This window comes from Numenius arquata, chromosome 6, assembly GCF_964106895.1.
Source record: "Numenius arquata chromosome 6, bNumArq3.hap1.1, whole genome shotgun sequence".
NCBI lineage: Eukaryota > Metazoa > Chordata > Aves > Charadriiformes > Scolopacidae > Numenius > Numenius arquata.
The window spans coordinates 17,366,237-17,384,292 of record NC_133581.1 but is presented as its reverse complement, the minus strand read 5'-3'; the positions used below and the strand labels follow the sequence as shown (position 1 = coordinate 17,384,292).

The following is an 18,056-nucleotide window of genomic DNA, read 5'->3' as shown; positions in this document are numbered from 1 at the left end:
GGGGACTGCAAAGCTTTGCTGGGAGTAACACGCTTTATCGTGCTACTTGTTGGCACAGTTATATTGCTGGGCTGTTGAGGGAAATAAATGTTCGCAGAACCTAATAGTTTCCTCCTGTGAGTTAATGTCACCTCCATCTCATTTAATTCCCACCTTTGCTTATTATGAGTGCCATTTCAATGCTGCGTTTCTTGGCTTCATTACCTCCAGACTGAGCACTGCTTTGGAAACAGCTTTCCGAACTGCAAGTTGCTTGTTTTGCAGAGCAGGGAGGAAAGCTTTGCTGTTTTTTTGCTGAGCTCATTGACTCCTGTGACTCTGACAACGGTGGCTGAGGTCGCTCCTGCGAGCGGGCTGGGGCTCTTGCCCGCAGGCTGGGGCTGCGGCTGGGTGGTGCTGGGGCTGTTGAGGTGGCACAGGCAGGCAGCACTCAGTAGAACTGGCATATGTTTGTCAAGAGCAAGCAGCTGACCTTGGACAAACCTGCAGCTGGGCTGTAACCCAGCCTAGCATCCAGCTCGCCCTGGTCTTTGCTGCTTCTTTCTAGGAGGGAAGTGATCTGTGGCAACCTTTTTGCTGGATTACTTCTCTCCCTGGGCTGACTCATGCCTGCTCTGTTTGCATCTGGTGGGAGCCACAGGCTGTCAACAGCTGATCTTTCTCCTTAAAGAGTCCAGCAACATTGGCAGCTCTGGAAGGAGAGGCAGAGGCATCAGATAGGTCCTTGCCTGCAGTTCTTGGCAGTGAGGCTTGCAATCAGGACAGTTTATATGAGATCGACAGTCAGAAGCAGTATCAGCTCAGCCCCACTCCCACAGGAATCCACAGAATCCATTGGTGAGCAGTTTTGAAAAGCTCAATTTTAATTTTCTCTTCGCCTCCACTTTTAACCAGATATGAAATTGTTCATTATAAAACAACCCATCGTCCTAACAGCAATTGCATCACTGATGTCTGAGGTGATGTGTTCTGAGCTGCACAGGAGAGAAATCATTAATATCTGTATTTACACATTTCCCTAAAGATGAAGAGATGACTGCAGCAGAAGATTAGTTTTGCTGGGAAAGACACTGAATGAGCTGATCTGATCAAGGGGAGAACATTAAAATGTTAGGCTCTTTAGTTTTCTCTGCCTTACTCAGACAGTACCTGGTGTGGTCTGCTGCTCTTCAGCAAATATGTTTGAGTCCAAGCACTGCTTGCAATGGTTAGAAACCCAATATGCGTTTTGAGGCAGGGGCAATTATTTATTACATGTTTGTACAGCTCCTAACACTTTTGGTTACTGTGCCAACTGATTGCTAATGGTTGTGCAATACTATTTATTACTGGCAGCTGGTAATAGCAGTCTGTGTTTATGCCCTGTAGGGGAATTTGGGATGTGCACACGGCCATGTGATGTTAAAGGTTTTGTACCTTTCAGAGGCACCACAAAGTCTGTACAGACCATCTAGCCTTCTGCCATTTTAAGCGCTTCCTTACTTCATTTCAGAGATATTTGTTTATTTCTTCCCTTGTTACCCTCCAAAACTTTTCACATCTTTTCCATCTGGGCTCTTGTGTTTATAAACTTGCCTGTGTTTGGAGCTTGTAGGCAGCAACCACTTTGAAGCCTACTTTTGTAATACAGACCAAGTAGTTGTCAGAAAGCACCATGGGCTCTCGTTCTCCTCTGCTGTCTCCTTATGGCATTGCAGGTCTCTCTGAGATTGCCTCCCTTCTACCTGTTGGGTGCCCAGTCCTTCACTCACCACTGTAAGGCAGCAGCATCCTGCTAAGGAGGCCACACAACTTCCCTGATTTACACAGCCTGGGGATCTGGCACAGCACAGTTGCTATTGAAATATTTTCATTTGTCTTGGTTTGTTTCTCTTGAAAAGTCATAGTGCAGCAGCTCTAACTCCTGTTTTGTAAGACCCACACAGCTGAAGGCTATCGCTTTTTTTCTGGTGTGGAAAAGATGAGCTAGTCAGCCCTGAGCAGGGCTGAAGTCCAGCCTCATAAAATCTGTCTGTCACCTTTTAGCCATTCTCTTTGCTGCTTCCTTTCTGAAGCAGAGATAATGGGAGTGTTTCCTGCTAACTCCTGTCTCTCTATGATAAATTGCTGTGGTTTGTATTGGAAAGCATTGTCTGGCTGCTCTTAGCACTGCGATAAATAAAATGCTGTGAATCGGCTGCATTGTGTTTGGCTTCCTTTCAGCCAGGACCAGTCTGGACGCTGAGGACCTGATCTTCCTTCTGTGCCGGGCCTCAGCTCATGTTTGTGTGGGAGGCAGGGATTTTGGCTTGTTTGTTTAAAGCCACATTTACACTTTGGACATGGAGCTGTTGAAGGTCAGTGTGAGCCATAAATCTATAGATGGGGGTCTGTAGGTGCCCCTTATTCTCCATAATCCTGCTTTGTGCTCTCCTCCCTCCCTTGTGGCAATGCCACAGCTGGTGTAGACATCCTTGTGTTGGTGCTGTGCTGCGTGGTTAGTGCTTGAACCCCCAGCTGTCCAGGCAGGGGTGCTTTCAACTGCCCTTGTATTTCCAGTTATCAGTGCTTGTAGCAAGGAGAGTTTGTAGCGCAGCAGTACTGTTTTGTTTCAGTTTGGGTTTTTTTTGCTTGGATCTTTCCATTCAGTGACAAAAAAAAAGCTGGTGTCAGTATAGGTTAGCTTTAAAGTGATGAGAAGAGTCCTCTTCCTGAATTCCATGGCTTTCAGATTTGTTGTCTTTTCTTATGAGCTGTGCTGTGAGGTTTGCTGCCCATGAGATCGGGAGCCGGATCCTGCCTTGCCTTGCACTGGCATCAGCAAGGAGAAATTTCACTGCCACCATTGGTACTATTTCAGTATAAACGCAGTATGAGAGAAAGGTGACTCAGGTCTTCTGTATCAGGTGTTTCCAACTAATTACCATTGAAATGTATGAGATGCTCTTAAAAAGGAAGCTTGCAATCACTACAAAGCACATTTAAGTCACTTGGGGACCTTCCTTTTTCATTGAAATGAATTCAGAGGCAAAATGCACACTCCTTCATAACTGCTTTCTTGCTGGGATTCTCCAGGGCTTTAGCTTTTGGCCGATAACTCACACAAAGAGTTTCTGTCTGGCTTATGCCTGGCATGCACGCAGTTGCATCTGGTAGAGGGACAGTTGTACAAGTACCAGAGCAGTCACCAGCAAAAAAAAATATTGGGATAATATTATTTGAACAGGTAGGAGGAGACAGCACAGACAAATGCATGGTTAAATTTGTATGATGTGGGTGTGTTCATTCACCTGCATGCCTAAAGCTGAATCAAAGGAAAGCACCAATGCAAAGGGTTTGTCCTCTCTACTTGTTTTCACTGGCTAAGTCACAGATAAACTGGGAGAGAAGGAAAGACCAAGGTAGGTGCAGAAAGGTTTTTGGCTGGAGAAGTGAGGCTGAGAGTGGGTTTCATTGTGTGTGCTGCGTCAGCCTGTGCACGGTTTGAGTCCTTTGGGCTCATTTAGCACAGCATAAATTCCACCCTAAATGCTCTTTGTGGGTTGTCTAGTTTCCTTCCTCCCACAGAGATTTTTAATTAAAAATCTAGGACCGAAATAACTGCAGTGCCATCTTTTAACTATTGTTGAAGGAAGAGCTTGATGCTCTTGTCTCTGAGAAACAGTGAAGTTTATGTAAAGATGCATAGTATATTAATTTCCTGTAGAATTTCAGGGAGAGTGGCTGTATCAGAGGAAGTATAGGTGGTTGCTAAATTTAAACCACTGTACACCAGATCTTGGTATAGTACTGTGCCCAAAAGCCTGAAAAGCTCAACAGGGGCATATAAGGTTCTTTTCAAAAATAGATACACTTCCTTAAAATTTATTTGGTCTTGTTTATTCAGCCCTCCTTGTGAAGGCCCCTGAAGTTCACAAAGCCTATTTGAACCTGACAAGAAGAGGAGTGGAAAACTCAGCATGATTGGAGCACCGTGCCATGGGATGTGGTCATTTTTCCATTGCTTAGCTGTTCTTCAGAAGTAGATGAGCCAAGTCAGCTATAATTTAGCGGGCTTGGCATCAAAGACATTGAGTGGAAATATAGTTTGTGCTTATACAGGAGGTCAAGTTAGAAATATACTTCTATTATAAAACTCTTGGCATTTAGGATTGTCCATTTCATTCTTTGTGAGCATGTGTTTGGAAGGGTGGATGCTCATGACATAAATAATCTGGAACTGATTCTGGGAAATCTTTGTGAAATTCAACAGCCCTTGTTTTCTCTCTTATTTGACTTGTAAACATCCTTTCCTGCCATTAACCTTGCCTTACTTCCGTGTTGAAAAGTTCCCTTTTGAGCCTGAGTCTGAAAATGGCTCAACAGGACTTGATATGTAAGTCTGATTTTGTTTTACTTTGTTACAAGGGACAATATTTTACTAACAAGGGAATAATGTCAGGAGGACACTGTAAGGCATGAAAGCAAGTCTTAAAATTAGCTTGGTATTTCCTCGTAATTGTGTGGTGGGAGTGTAGCCCCAAGGCACAATCTTTTCTAGATTTAATTATATAAAGGCAGAGGTGGATATCATAGAAAGCCATCAGTGAGGCTTGCAGTAGTCTGGGTTTTTTTTTTAAAATGTCATTAAAGCTTGAAGTAGGATCCTTCCATTAAAAGGGAATATGATCTCATTATGTGATTTAGATAGCAGTATGAGGCTGTAATGATGCTCTTTAATATGCTCTTTTTAAAGAAAAATATCAAGGCAAGAATTGACCTTGAAGATGTGGCCTGCTTGCGAATGATGTAATTGCATGCCTGTCCAAATCGATGTCTTCTTGTCATGGCTTTAAACCCCTGAGAGCTTTAGCTAAAGCAACTAAATGAATTTCTCATTTATGTTTCTATCTACCTGATACCATATCTTCTTCACCACCCTGGGCCTATCCCAAATCCTGTTGCGCCCTGCGAAGGGCCGTGCTCATCGGAGCCTTCTTGCAGGCAATGGGGACAGCAGGTGCCATTTGGGGCCAGGCTTCCTTCCTCTTCCCAAGGCTGGTCATGGTGACTTCATCAGAGTGACCCTTACCACAGCCTGGGGTCTCTAGCCGCTAAGGTACCACTAAAAAAACGGAGTTATTAAAAAGTTGTTCTCTTAGGAAGTCAGCTACAGTCTTAAAAGATTGTATGGGAGGTCAGCAGAGGGTATTACTAACAATTAACCTGCATAAAAACTTCAGGGCACCGGGGGGCTGTGGAATATCCATTCCCCAAGTAGCAAGTGTACTGAGTTCTGGATAATTACTGGAAAGCTCAACGTGTCAAAGGTGGATGTGGTTTACAATTATGCAACTCATTAATACTGTTCATGGGACTCAGAGACTTGCTCCCAGAAATGCTTAGGCTTGGAGATGTGTTCACAGTGTGCCTCAAACAAAAGCCATCACTGGTTGATGAGCTATCAATATTAATAACAGCAATACAAAGGAAGCAGGGCACTTCAAATCTGCTCTTCAGGTGGATGTTTTTTGTCATATGTCCAATCTTCTTTGTACCTAATATTATTTATATTGAAATTCATAAGCAAGTGCTTATTTCCTTAACTAGCTCAGAGCTTTTAACACTGTTTTTTTAGTGTCTAACCTAATACATTTCTCTGTGCCTGAGCCTTGCACATGTGGAAGTCAAAGGGAGTGTTGCCTTTTGGCTCAGGCGTGAGCTGCCAAACTGCTGTGGGCTGGCCAGGAGCTGTGCCCACACTTCCAGTGCAAGCAGCAGGGACTCAGGGGTCATCTGTATTGCAAGTGAGGTGTGATAGTGGCTGATATCTGCTTACCGGAAGACTTGAACAAGCTTGCTCAGTAGCAGGCATCAGCACAGATTTCAGAATGGTCTGGCCGTGTGGTTCTTGCCTGATTTCTCAGTTGGAATTTCTGGCCTGCCTTGCTTGCCTTACTACTGTGGCCACACTCAGCCCTACTGCAGCTACTAGCTCAAAGGTAATTTATGTATGTGTGCCCGAGTTGCTGTTATACCTTAATTTTTATGTAAATATATCTCCAACAACCCCAAGTTCACTTCCAAGAAGCAGCTGTGATAGCCATGTGAATCCTTGTCATCTATACGAAACTTTAATTTAAAGAAATATTTATATATTTCTGGATAGACAGAAATTTAGAGGCACAAATCAGGTTCCTCAGTTTGTTCCAAAGTGGATCCTTACTAGAATTTCTTGGCTAGTGTGTTAGGAAAACTGAATCAGGTGATCAACTGTGATCTGTCATGGCATGTTTCTTCCTATATGTTGCACGTGTGCTTGGTTGTACACTGTGTTTTGGTGGGCACCCTTTGCTAACCTGCATTTTGACTTTGTTTTCCTGCTTAAAAGAATGCTGACTAGAGATATCAGTAACAAATCAGTAAACTTGAAATAAAAATTCAGTAAGATGGATAAGCATTCAGGTGCTTGATGTATACTTAACAGCTGTGATTTACCTTTTGGTTGTCTTCAGTTGAATATATTAGAACATGGGATTAAAGGGTTGAAGAGGATTCAAAGCAAGCACCTTAGCTTCCTGCATAGATTGGTGCTTCAAGAAAATACCTTTGCATGAGCTTTATTCAGTAGAGATGCCTTCGGAAATCGGGGCCTAAAGGAGATTATGCAAAGTATGATTTACTGAAAATAAAGTGAGGGACTAAGAGAAAGGTCTGCAGGAAAGGTGCTCGCTCCTGTCTTTCGCTGAGTGCTGGGGACTTTCTCATCCTTCTGATGGTAGGGGTAAAGCCTTCAATTCTGCACGCGTCTCCCATTACTGGGGAAATAATTAATGTTGATGTATTAGTTTTAATTACAGCAAGTGAGGTATGTTCTGTATAGTTAGCAAGGGGAAAGACCAGTGAAATTACTAAGTCAGGAGAAGCCCCTCAGTGCTAGTGGGAAATTTAATATGCTTTGTTAAATTAATAGCCTTCTGCATAACAATCAATTTACAGTTTAAAGGGCAGAGGAGGTGAATGTAAAAGTCATTAGGCATTCATTTCAGTGACCCACTCAATATTCTTAGTCGGAAGAAATCTGTAGCATAATGTTTACAGAGTAAATTGCAAGTGTTTTAAGACAAAAAACCACATGAGGATTGTGTATTTAATAATGCCCATTTCTAAGCCGTAAGGTTGCAGTGATCCCTTTCCCAAACACAATGTGGCTTTAGTGATGGGCTGGTGTTTGCTCACAGGAGATATTTATCCAAACCAGAGGTGTTTCTGAAGACGAGGTTTTCCTACATGTCAAATAAAAATGTTTTGCCCTTTGTGACCCCACCTTTAAACTTCTTAGTCCTGAGTTAAATAGGGATTCCCAAAACAAATTATCTGGCATGTTTTTTCCTCAGTGTAGGCATTCAGTGCCTGGTTTTGCCTGTAGTTGTTTGTGGTCTTTGTACATAACACTCACTGTAGAGAGAGATTAGTTGTGAGAAGATTATGCGTGTAAGTGCTGGTGGTGTGCCTAAAGCTGCAAATATTCTGCTGTATACAAAGAAAACATTAATCAAGACATCTTACAGGGAATTAAGGAAGGAAATAGTTTTTTCTCCTGATTACTACATAATTTTCACTGCCCAGTGCAGGAAAAGGCAGGCAGAGAAGCAGAAGGTGATAGAAAAAGGTGGCTGTTCTGTTCTTGTAGAGAGCAAGAGCAGATTCTTAGGGGTTGGCTGTGGTAGGCATCTTCCACAAGAACAGCATGAGAGAGGCAGCTTTAAGGACTCTGAAGGGCATGTGAGCTTCGAGTTAGATTGTAGGGGTGAACTAGCCACAATCCTGAGCTTGTCGAAGAAGCTGAGAGAAATCCTTCCTCTTGCATATAATCTTAAAGCTGTCTGTAGCTTTAGCTTTCTGTAACTCGGTTCCTTTGTTGCAGATGGGTGTCTTCAGCAACCCATGTTATTTTTTTTTCCAGCCTGGACTGATTGTCAAGCTGAGTGATATGGCTTGCAGCAGAGGATATGGCAGCCCTTAAAATCGGAGCACTCCTGCAGTACCGGCATTTCGGTGTATTCATCTGGAGTGCGTGAAGGATTGAAAGAGTTGGGGGGGCTCCATCAAGCTGCTGGGGCTGGTTTGGGATGCAGGAGAACAACACATGGTCTTGGAGGAACATTCCAGGGAACACTATTGGAGAGGAAAGGTCCCCTTGACAGCAACACAAAGAAATAACTGACCTAAATAATTCTGGGGAATAGGTGACACTTATTGTGAAGCTTCATTTCTTCAGGTTCCAGCCAATAGCGTGACAGCCCAAAGCATTCAGTGTCAGCTGTAATATGTGTGTTTTGCCATATCCCTAACCAAAAAACATGGATTAGGTAGAGAAAAAAATTGCCTGCACAGGCATCTTTCACTGTATCAGGTTTTATTTCTTAGTAGGGTGTTGGCTGTCCAATTACCTATCTTATAAATAGGTATTTTAGGAAGAGCTTCCAGAAACAGATTTCACAGGCTTTCTGAATTGATTGTAATTCTTCAGCTGCTGTAAATCACCAGTGCACCACTGAACTAATAATTTACCCTTATTGAGGATCTGTGCTGCTATTTTTCCTTGTGAATACTTAGGACTGTAATCGCTAGAAACGTATCTGCTAACAATTTGCCTTCTCTTTTCATTCAGGAAATTTTTACTTTCTTAGGGTTAATTGAATGAGGAAATGTCAGTACCTTTAGCTTTAATTTTCCTTATTGATGCAGATTCTGGAGTGAATGACTACCGTGAATATAAAATATGGTTTAATTTGATTTCTGGGAAATATTTAGTGACCAGAAAAAGAAAAGGTTGTTTGAAACAAGCCTTGAATAAATTAAGAGCACCCCCTAACTAGCACAGCCATCTTGACTATATGAACCCCCTAATTAACTATTTATAGAGATGTGCATATTTCCAATCTATTTTAAAATGCTGGAAATGAGAGTAAGCAAACCAACCTACCCACCAGTTTGCAGAGGGTAGGGGCAGCATAATGTCTGCACAGTGTTTAGCTGTGTTGTAATTATACACCAGGAACTTAACAAATTTGAAGATTGAGGCAGGAAAATTCCATCCCCAAAAGCCTCGGGCCCAATTCTGAAAGCTGCCACTATCTTCCCAGAATGCACAAAAGGTTCAAATGCAGAGCAGCTGTGTGAAAGGCATCTCTGCATCAACACTGATCACCTGTAAATGTATTAGTCGCTACCTGGTGCCAGAAGAGGAGAGCACTGGCAGTTCCCATTTGCTTCAAAGGCAAAAGGCAGCTTGCTGATGAAATAACTTTTATTCTTGCCCCATTGCTCTTTCGTTGACTGTTCCTTGAGCCACCTGGGAGTGAAAGACCCATTTGACAATTGCACCCTGTTAAATTCACTGCTTTCATTGTCCTGTGTTTCATGGGGATTTGATGCAGAGTTTTCATCTGCAATATTTTTCATTTTCAAAAAAAACATAAAGTGGTCTCAAAGACAGGGTTAGCAATAAGTTTATTTCTTGCTGCTGAATTATTTATTCCTATTTAAGCTCTGGAAAACAGCACGCATTTAATAGCCCATTACTGCTTAGAGAGCTGTCAACGCAAAAGGGGCAATCCTGAAAAATACTGTTTAGTGGCTTTGTCAATACCCCTCTATTACCTCTCCTTCATTTTTATGATCAAGAGCACAGAATAGAAGGCCAGAAATGACCTGAGCTGCAAACTTCAGGGTGCTTTAATCTACTAAGACTAACAACCAGATAAATTCATGCAAGAGCTAGAGTGAAGATGCAATGAGGTTAGCTTCCTAAGAGAGCTTATGGATTCTGCATCAGTTGGCGTCTTCAAATCAAGACATGATGTCTTTCTTAGACATTTCTCCATCTCATCTGCCAGATTTGGAGGGAACGCAGGAGCAGCGGGTGAAATTTGTTGCACTGGGTTATGTAAGTGGTTTGGTAACATAATGGCAATTTTTGGCCATCTGCAATTCTGGCCCAATTTTTATTTTACTTTCTCTCTATTCCCTGACCCCCTGAGGAACTGGTTTCCATGAAGGATCTGCCATATCCTGAAGTAACCTCTCAAATACTGATTTTGAAGCATGTTTGGGTTTCAGAACAACAATGTTGTCCTCAAATCAGCCATGCAAGATTTGAGGCTCAAAAGCACTCATGTCTAGAAGTGTATTTTCTATGGTTGCTTATTTCTTATCAGATACGTCATCGCCAGTGAATTTGTATATGTTTTCTAGATAATCACGTATTGGTAGTATAAAAGTAGATTTAGTACAAGGCTATATGCTTGGAATCCTTCATACCCTCCTGTCTTGCACAGGTGATTCTAGGCAGAGGCTGGATTATTTAGGTGTCTAAAGAGCCCTGTTGTGAAAAACACTGAACACACCTCCCATATTCCTGTTGCATCCCTTTGGAAAATTGCCCCTGGCATTTGCTGTTCAGCATCCCCTACAACTCTCATAAACTATATGTAATTTGAAGCCAGCTTGGGTGGGCAGTCCCTTGTGGACAGACACAAGTAGCTCTATGAGTAAGCGAGCTAATGAAGCCTCATTTTCTTATGGATTTGTGGCTTATGTTCTACTCACTGATGCTTGGTAATAGCTGGGTTCATAGTACTGCCCTTCTTTCAGAAGACAACAATACAATTTCCCTCCTTTTTTTAGCCGTTGATTTTCATGTAACTTTTAAGAAGATAATATTTTCAAGTTTTTTAATGCCTGTCAGATTTCCTTGACTTTTGCCAATGGTAAAAAAGGCAATGGAAGGGAACTAAGATAAAACAGGATAAATACAGGTGCAGACACACAGAGAGATATCTTTTGGAAACCAAGCCAAATATTTCAGGTGTATTATACAACCTTAATAGTGTGAACTACATTTTCTCTCACCAAGGAAAGATGTGTCTGATGTATTAAACCCCCTCCCCCCCCCCCCCAAAAAAAAAAAAAGTCCTCTTCTATGATTTCGTGCTACACTTTGCACTGCATAATGAGGTAAAATCGTGTAGGCTGAGTCTGTCCGTCTCAGCCTTTTTCTGAAAAAATGTCATGGTAATCTAAGATGGTGCAATCTCAGGGAATGAACTGCAGGCCAACAGTTCTTCTCTTTTACCCAAAATAAAGGAAAAGTAAGTTGAACTGCATGCACACAATATAACGCATTGAACAAGAGGCTCTGCCGCTCTCAGTTTCTAGTTGGAGTAAAGCCCATGAAAATGTTGACAGCGTAAGAGTCTGGATGAGGGTCAAATGTAGGAAGGATCTGTGCCCGTGAGCTGGAGCAATGCAATGTTAGATGTGTCTTTGAAAAACATGCCGGGTTGTTGATGACACAGTGTGTTGCATGGTTGTGTCTGTGTCTGACGGACAGACACATCACCACTGCTGCTTCTTGGGAAGCTTCGGTTACAGGAAGTCTTCTGCCAAAAAAGTTAAAAAAGTCTTCTGCCAAAAAAGTTAAGAGGAACTTACTCAAATTGATTTTTGTGGTCAAAAAGAGATGAGCTGCTGCCACAAGTTTGTATTAAGATATGTAAGAGAAGAGCCAGAGCAAATTATGGACTTGGCAAAAGTCTTTCCTTTGAAGAGCCCAGTGGCTCTTCCCAGTTGAATCATGCATCCAGATTTCTTGCCATCAAGCCTTTGAGGGAATGAGAGAGCATCAGCACAATAATTGTCAATTATTCCATGGTTGAATAGTGTGAAATAATAGGCCAGGGAAAAATTAGACCATCGGTCTATCTGCATAGTAAATATAGCAGCAGTTGAAAGAAATTGTGTTCTGGTATGTCTGAACTTGGTATACAGCCTGCTCTTGCTCCGGTGTCTGGATGGGTTTTGCCACCAACATGAGTGTAAGCTGGCTGGTGGTTCTCCACTGACAAGACTTGCAGTATTGCTGAGACAAAATGTTGTGAATGCAGCCTTTTTGTTACCCGTCAAGATGAGCATTTGCCATGAGAGCAGGGAGTAAGAGCTGGATGGACAGATGTTTTGTGTTTGTAACTTGTTCCCCAGCCTGCTTTCCCTTGGATAGACCTGGAATTTCTGAACACCTTCCTGCACAATCTGCTTGGCGTCACCAGATCACTGCTTTTTGGGGGGAGTATCCCACAGATCTGCTTTTCCTCTGAGCCACTTACAAGCAGTTCCAGAGGCAGAGAGTTGAGATGGCCTTTCTGGGAACACGGGCAGAAAATAGCTCACTGTTAGCATTCCAAACCCAGCTATTTAGACCTGGATTATTTTTAAGTATTTTGCTTTCAGACACGTAACTAGCTGCATTTTTGTCCTCTCTCTCTTTTCTTTTTTTTTAAAGTTAGCTTTAATTTTGCATCTTCTCCCCATCCAGCTGTATGCAATTGAGTGTTTATGCAAAAAAAAGGGTTATTTACATTGCCAAATGTTAGGTAGCTAAGTTACCTGCTGCTTCAGAGATGTCACTGGCTGCCATGGGAACCTGGGGACTTTTTGAGCCTGGGTGTATGTTTGCAGGGTGGTTTTGTGGGGCAGTTGAATTGACAGGAGGCAGGGCAGCAGTGAGTGGAAAGCACTGAAGCCACTTCGTTTCACCTGGCTGCCATCGCATGTCATCGGCCTGAAACAGCCTGGCATGAGGTGCTGTGTGAGGGGTCAGTCTGTGGCAGCCCCGTCTAGCGCGCGGTGTCCTGGCGTTCAAACACAAAGCCTTTCACCGAGAGTTGTGTGAAGTGGTTATGGTGAAATGCTGCTGCTGAATCTGTAGTGTCTTACAGCCACTTCATGGGGCAGGGGGAGATGAAAACATGTAGGGCTTTTGGGGGATGTTGTGTCCTCAGAGCATTGCACAGGCCTTAATTCATCCTCTGCAGATAATGCGGGCCCAGCAGGGGACATGCATCCCCTTCAAAGTGCACTTGTGTGGCCTTGGGGAGTCCTATTTTCAGGCTAGCCCCAGCTGCCAGCCATCAGCCCCTTTTTGGATGTTACAGACCCTCACATCTAAAGGCCCATCCATCCCAGCATAGTAAGCTGGGTTCAGAAAGATGTGCTGCTCAAAGTAGTTTTGGTAACCCAAGCTCATTGTTGGAGTCCAGTCTGGTTTAGTTCAAATTAAGCTTTTGGGCACTGAGGCCATCTCTTGAAGGAAAGAAGGAGCAGATTCTTTCACCTTGTAAATCACAGCTAATTTATAAAGTTGATGCAGCCTGCTTGTAAATAAATGGGGGGAAAATGCAAAATCTGAAACACTGGGACTGCCTTCTACAGGGATTAGCAGGGCAAGTGGAGGGACAGAACTAAGATAAAACACAGGAGGGGAGTTTCTCACACTGGGACACATTTGTGGCATCCCCCTGTGCGGTGTCTCAGCTGTGAAGGCTGAGCTCCAAGAGGCCATTGAGGGTTTCCCATTAAGCTGGGGCATTTGGGCCAGTGCAAGCACTGTGGTGGTACTGGGAGCAGGAAGGGCAGGGCAGGATGTTCTAGCCCTTAATCAGCCCATTTTCCACCTAGTGCCACACAGGTCACCTTACATGCATGCTGGTCCTGCCCTCCCGAACTGCACTGTGACTCTGGGCAACTTTTCCCCTTTGCTTTCCCAGTAGCCTAAAAGAGATGGGAAAACTTGGAGGCTCTTGTCAAGGAATGTGTACCATCCTAAAGGGTTTTTCTGACTGCAGTAACTGTCCCCTGGAGAAGCTGCGGACCTCGTGGTCTGTAATGGCCACTCAAAGGCTGGGTTAATGCTTCCTCCTGTTAGCACGAACCCTGCCTCTGGCTGCACATGGGGAGAGAATGAAGCTTGTAACTCAGGAAGGAGACAGTCATAATATCTGTTTGTAATGGGTAAGAAAGAACTGCTTGTTGGATGGTTATAAAAGAAACCTTTAATTCCAGCCAGGATAGTCTAACACTTTAGCCAAGTGGCAGTAAAGAGCACAGTACCACCAGGCTCTTGTACAGGGACGTAGGAGGCTTTTGGGAAGTTAAATGCTGTCTGTTACTCTGACAGAGCAGCAAGGTTTATCTTATTGATCAAACTGCAAAGCTGATCTAAATTCCATTTTAAAGAAAACTGAAATTATTTATATGTGCTGTAATTGGAAATAAGGGCGGGAGTGACAGTGGCGTTATCTCCGCTTGCTGCTCTCTGCAGCCAGTGCAGCTGGTCCTCCTCCATACAACTCGGTTAAATGTTAATTTTTGCGGATATGGTGTAACTCAGCTGACACCAATGGAGTTACATTTATGAAAGAGACTCTAAAACCTTTAAAAAATAAAAGTGACTTTTAGCTGCTGTGCACTGGATAGGCCCAGGAAGTAGCTATTATCCTAGATAGATCCTTGTACATAGGAGGGTGTTATGCCGCCTGGATTCACCAAGGAGCAGTGTCCTGCTTCCCTGCAGTTTGCAAATACTGAGAGTCAGCAAATCAGTAATTGTAGCTTCAAACTAATAGAACTTTCTTTTTCTGTGTAGCCTTCTGGCACTCTATAAAAAGATCTGGCACACTACATAGGATTAGGCGGCTTTGAAGCAGCAGAGTCATCTGGGTGTGAAACTTTGATTTCCTGTGTCTTGAAATGAACTGTTATTTCTATCTTTCAGAAAACCCCCACAGCTCATGCCATGAAGGAGGAGAACTTTCTTCGTCGCAGGTTCTCCCTTTGTCCGGCCTCGTCCACCCCTCAGAAGGTTGATCCTCGCAAGCTGACACGCAATCTGTTCTTTGGGGCCGACAATGACATCTACCCGCTCAGCCCAGGTTGGTTTCTGGTGTGTCAGTGCAGAAAGCAGCATGTCTCAGGTGCTTGACTGCAAGTAGATATTTTAGCAGGCTGCCAGGAAACGAAGAGAAGCAAGTTAATGTGAAAGAGAGAGAAGCTGTTGCAACACAGGTTTTACTGGATCCCAGACAGTGCTGCTTTCATGATGCTGTTGTCTGTCATTGCCATGGGTGTTAAGTGAGAACGGCGGGCATCAGAGTTGGGGTTCACAACTGTTTGAACACTGTGTGGCGTTATATTTCAAAAGTGACTAACATTTTCAGGCGCTTCCACTTTGAGGCACTTTGTGTGTTTCACCCTACGCGTTGGACTCATTTAAGATTTACTGGCCCCATTTGCAGATGTTTAATGGCAGGTTTCCCTGTTCAGATTTAGAGCCCAGGATAAATATTACAAGAGCAGGCTTTCTGTGGTGCTTGTAGATATTTACAGAACATTAACTACAAGTATAAGGAGTCTTGGCAGGTTGTGGTGAATGGCATATTGGCTTTAAGCATTCTCTTTACATCTTTTTTTGCTTTGAATTTCTTAGCACCCTTTTGAAGGAAATAGAGCTCATTTTATTGTTTCAGAATTTGTGGTTCACAGTAAACATTCAAGTCTCTCCTTGATTGCAGTCTGCAAACAATGCTTCCGTTCCAGTCAGTAAACAAGTGCTTCAGGGAACAGTCACAAGTTTGTAGAGCTGTCATTTGCAGCTGCCATGTCAGTGCTAAATAATCAAACCTCACAGCACCTTGCTGAGCTCTTGAAACACTGATATCTAGAGAAAGAACATAGCATCTCTCAGAAGGTTTCAGCGTTCATGTAGATCTAATGCCTGACAGACTCTCTGGGCTTCGCAGATGTAGAGCAAAACCAGGCTGGGTTTCCTGAGCTAATGGACTTTAAGTGCAAAGGTTTCAAGGGCCTCTGATTTTGCAGATATTTCTATTTGTGGGTGTCTGCTTCAAGTCAATGGGGACCCTGTTTTCAGCAGTGCCGACTAACCCTGGCTATCACTGAGGTCGCTGGAAGCTTCAACAACCTTTCAGTAATCAAATTGAAAACAACTTAAGATATGCCACCTAAAATTTCATACGTTTTAAATCTGTAGGGACTTCTGAACAGCTAGCTCCTCCTAAGTACAGTCTGTACTAATGTGTGGTAAGTAAACAGCTGTTTCACTTCTGCTATCCTTGGGACCTGAAGGACTGATTTTTCAGGCTGTAGTCACTTCCCCTTGCTTCAGGGAGATGAAGAGCCATAGCTTAGGGTTTACCCATTCTTTAGTTCTTACCAGCATTTTCAGTGTTAAAAGTTACTGACTTCCTCACAGAGGAATTCCAGTGCTGCAATCTTTCAGAAACCAGGGAAAGTTGAGGGTTTCAGCGTGGAGGAGGTAGCTAGAAGAGTTTGTCCCTTCCTCAGCTTCCCCCATCGTCTTGTTTCTCTTTGATCCCTGCTGGCAGTGGGACCCAACAGCCTTTGCTGGGCTCAGCAGAACAAGTGCCTTGAGCTGCACTGAAGCTTTTGTTCTGCTGTGCAGTTCTCCCAAGTAACCTCCAGCACTGGCATCAGCAAGGGCGGTCGCCCTCTGTATTGCAAAGGGGGAGCATAGGCCAGAGAGTCTGTAAATCAGGGAATATCCCTTTTACGCAAACAGAAGTTACTGCTTCAGCCAAGGGATTTTTTGCAGAGAGTCTGAACTTTTGTCTATCCTTATATTTTTGTTACTCCTTTAATTTCTTTCCTGGTCCCCACAGAGCTGCCTTGTCTCTCTGTTTTCCTCACATTTCCCCTAAGAAGTAACTGTTATTCTTCACATTCAGTTGCCATTTCCTGTGACAGGCTCTCCTTTCACTCCTTCACTGCTGCTTCTGCCTCGTTTTCCTCTGAGCTTCATGTACTTCCCGCCACCTTCTCGGCAACTAGGATGATTAAGGTATTAGAGCACCTCCCTTATGAGGAAAGGCTCAAAGAGCTGGGGCTCTTTAGCCTGGAGAAGAGAAGGCTGAGGGGAGACCTTATCTATGTTTACAAATACCTAAAGGGTGGGTTGAAGGATGGTGGAGCCGGACTCTTTTCAGTGGTTCCCAGCAATAGGACGAGGGGCAACGGCCACAAGCTGGAACATAAGAAGTTCCATTCAAATATGAGGAAAAACTTCTTTAGGGTGAGGGTGACAGAGCACTGGAACAGGCTGCCCAGGGAGCTCGTGGAGTCCCCTTCTCTGGAGATTTTCAAGACTCGCCTTGATGCAGTCCTGAGTAAGGCAATCCTGCTTTGGCAGGGGAGTTGGACTAGATGATGTCTAGAAGGTCCCTTCCAACTCTGACAATTCCATGATTCCGAGATTCCGTGATGCTGCTATCCCCATAGATAAGCCACAGGTCCACATCTATAAGCCATAACGAATATTTCTCTATCACCCTTTTTTCTCTGTTGCTTTACGTGAACTTAGTTCTTGAGCTTTTCCAGTGGCCCGTGTTCCGCTGCCTGACACCAGCAGATTTTCTTTATGAGGGCACTGGGCTGATCATGTTGGGTGAGTACTGTGGGCAGCGCAGGCAGCAAAGCCCAGTGGTTTCCTGCCAGGAATTTGGTGGGTTGTGAGGTGGCTGGAGCTGATGGTCTCACAGAACCAACACCTGGGGTTAGCCCTCCAACAATGAAGGTGTGCAAGTAAATAATTCAGTGAGAAGGGAGTGACAGACTTCACACCTCAGGCAAGATGCGCTGTGGAGATTCAGTTCAGTGAGAGGATTATTTTTAAAGGAAACATATGGGAAATGCAGAGGGCACTATCTGAAATAACACTTTGGACTTTTTGCCTCTTGCCTGCATACAAAAATGGTAATGATTATGGTAACTAAAAGAAATTTGAGGAAGGCATTTTCTCTTTATAGAAAGTTCACAAACTAGAGAGACGTGAATTCATGTTCCTTGCCCATGCCTTTCTTTAACCTAGCAATAAGGGGAGAGAATCTCTCTTTTCTCTTTCAGAGAGTAGGAAGTTTATTGGGAGAATAGCTAAAAGAACTTTTAGAGAATCTCTTTTTGACCAGGCTGTGAGATCACACAGTGGCTTTAAATAAAAATTTGGATTAGCCTGTCTGCATCCTCAGAAATGCACTTTCATTAATATGGTAATTTTACTGTGATAGATACATGGAATTAAATTTAAGTCTGGTGTACACATTGAGCTGTGTGGCTGATATTTACAGCAGTAATGGGTTTTATTCACAGTAGTTTTTCCACACATCAGACCCTGTATTTCATCTTGTAGTTTTGTAGTACAGATACTTTATCAGAAAGCCTGT

General features: G+C 43.4%; 1 protein-coding gene across 2 annotated transcripts in view; it reads left to right on the top strand.

Annotated features, from left to right (window-relative positions):
* Nucleotides 1-14,596: 14,596 nt before the first annotated feature.
* Nucleotides 14,597-18,056, top strand: part of OSBPL5 (oxysterol binding protein like 5) — a 62,928-nt gene continuing 59,468 nt past the window's right edge. For both annotated transcript variants that reach the window (XM_074148592.1, XM_074148591.1), the window contains exon 1: nucleotides 14,597-14,732. In XM_074148592.1, coding sequence (XP_074004693.1) covers nucleotides 14,597-14,732 — 136 coding nt within the window. The remainder of the gene's footprint in view (nucleotides 14,733-18,056) is intronic.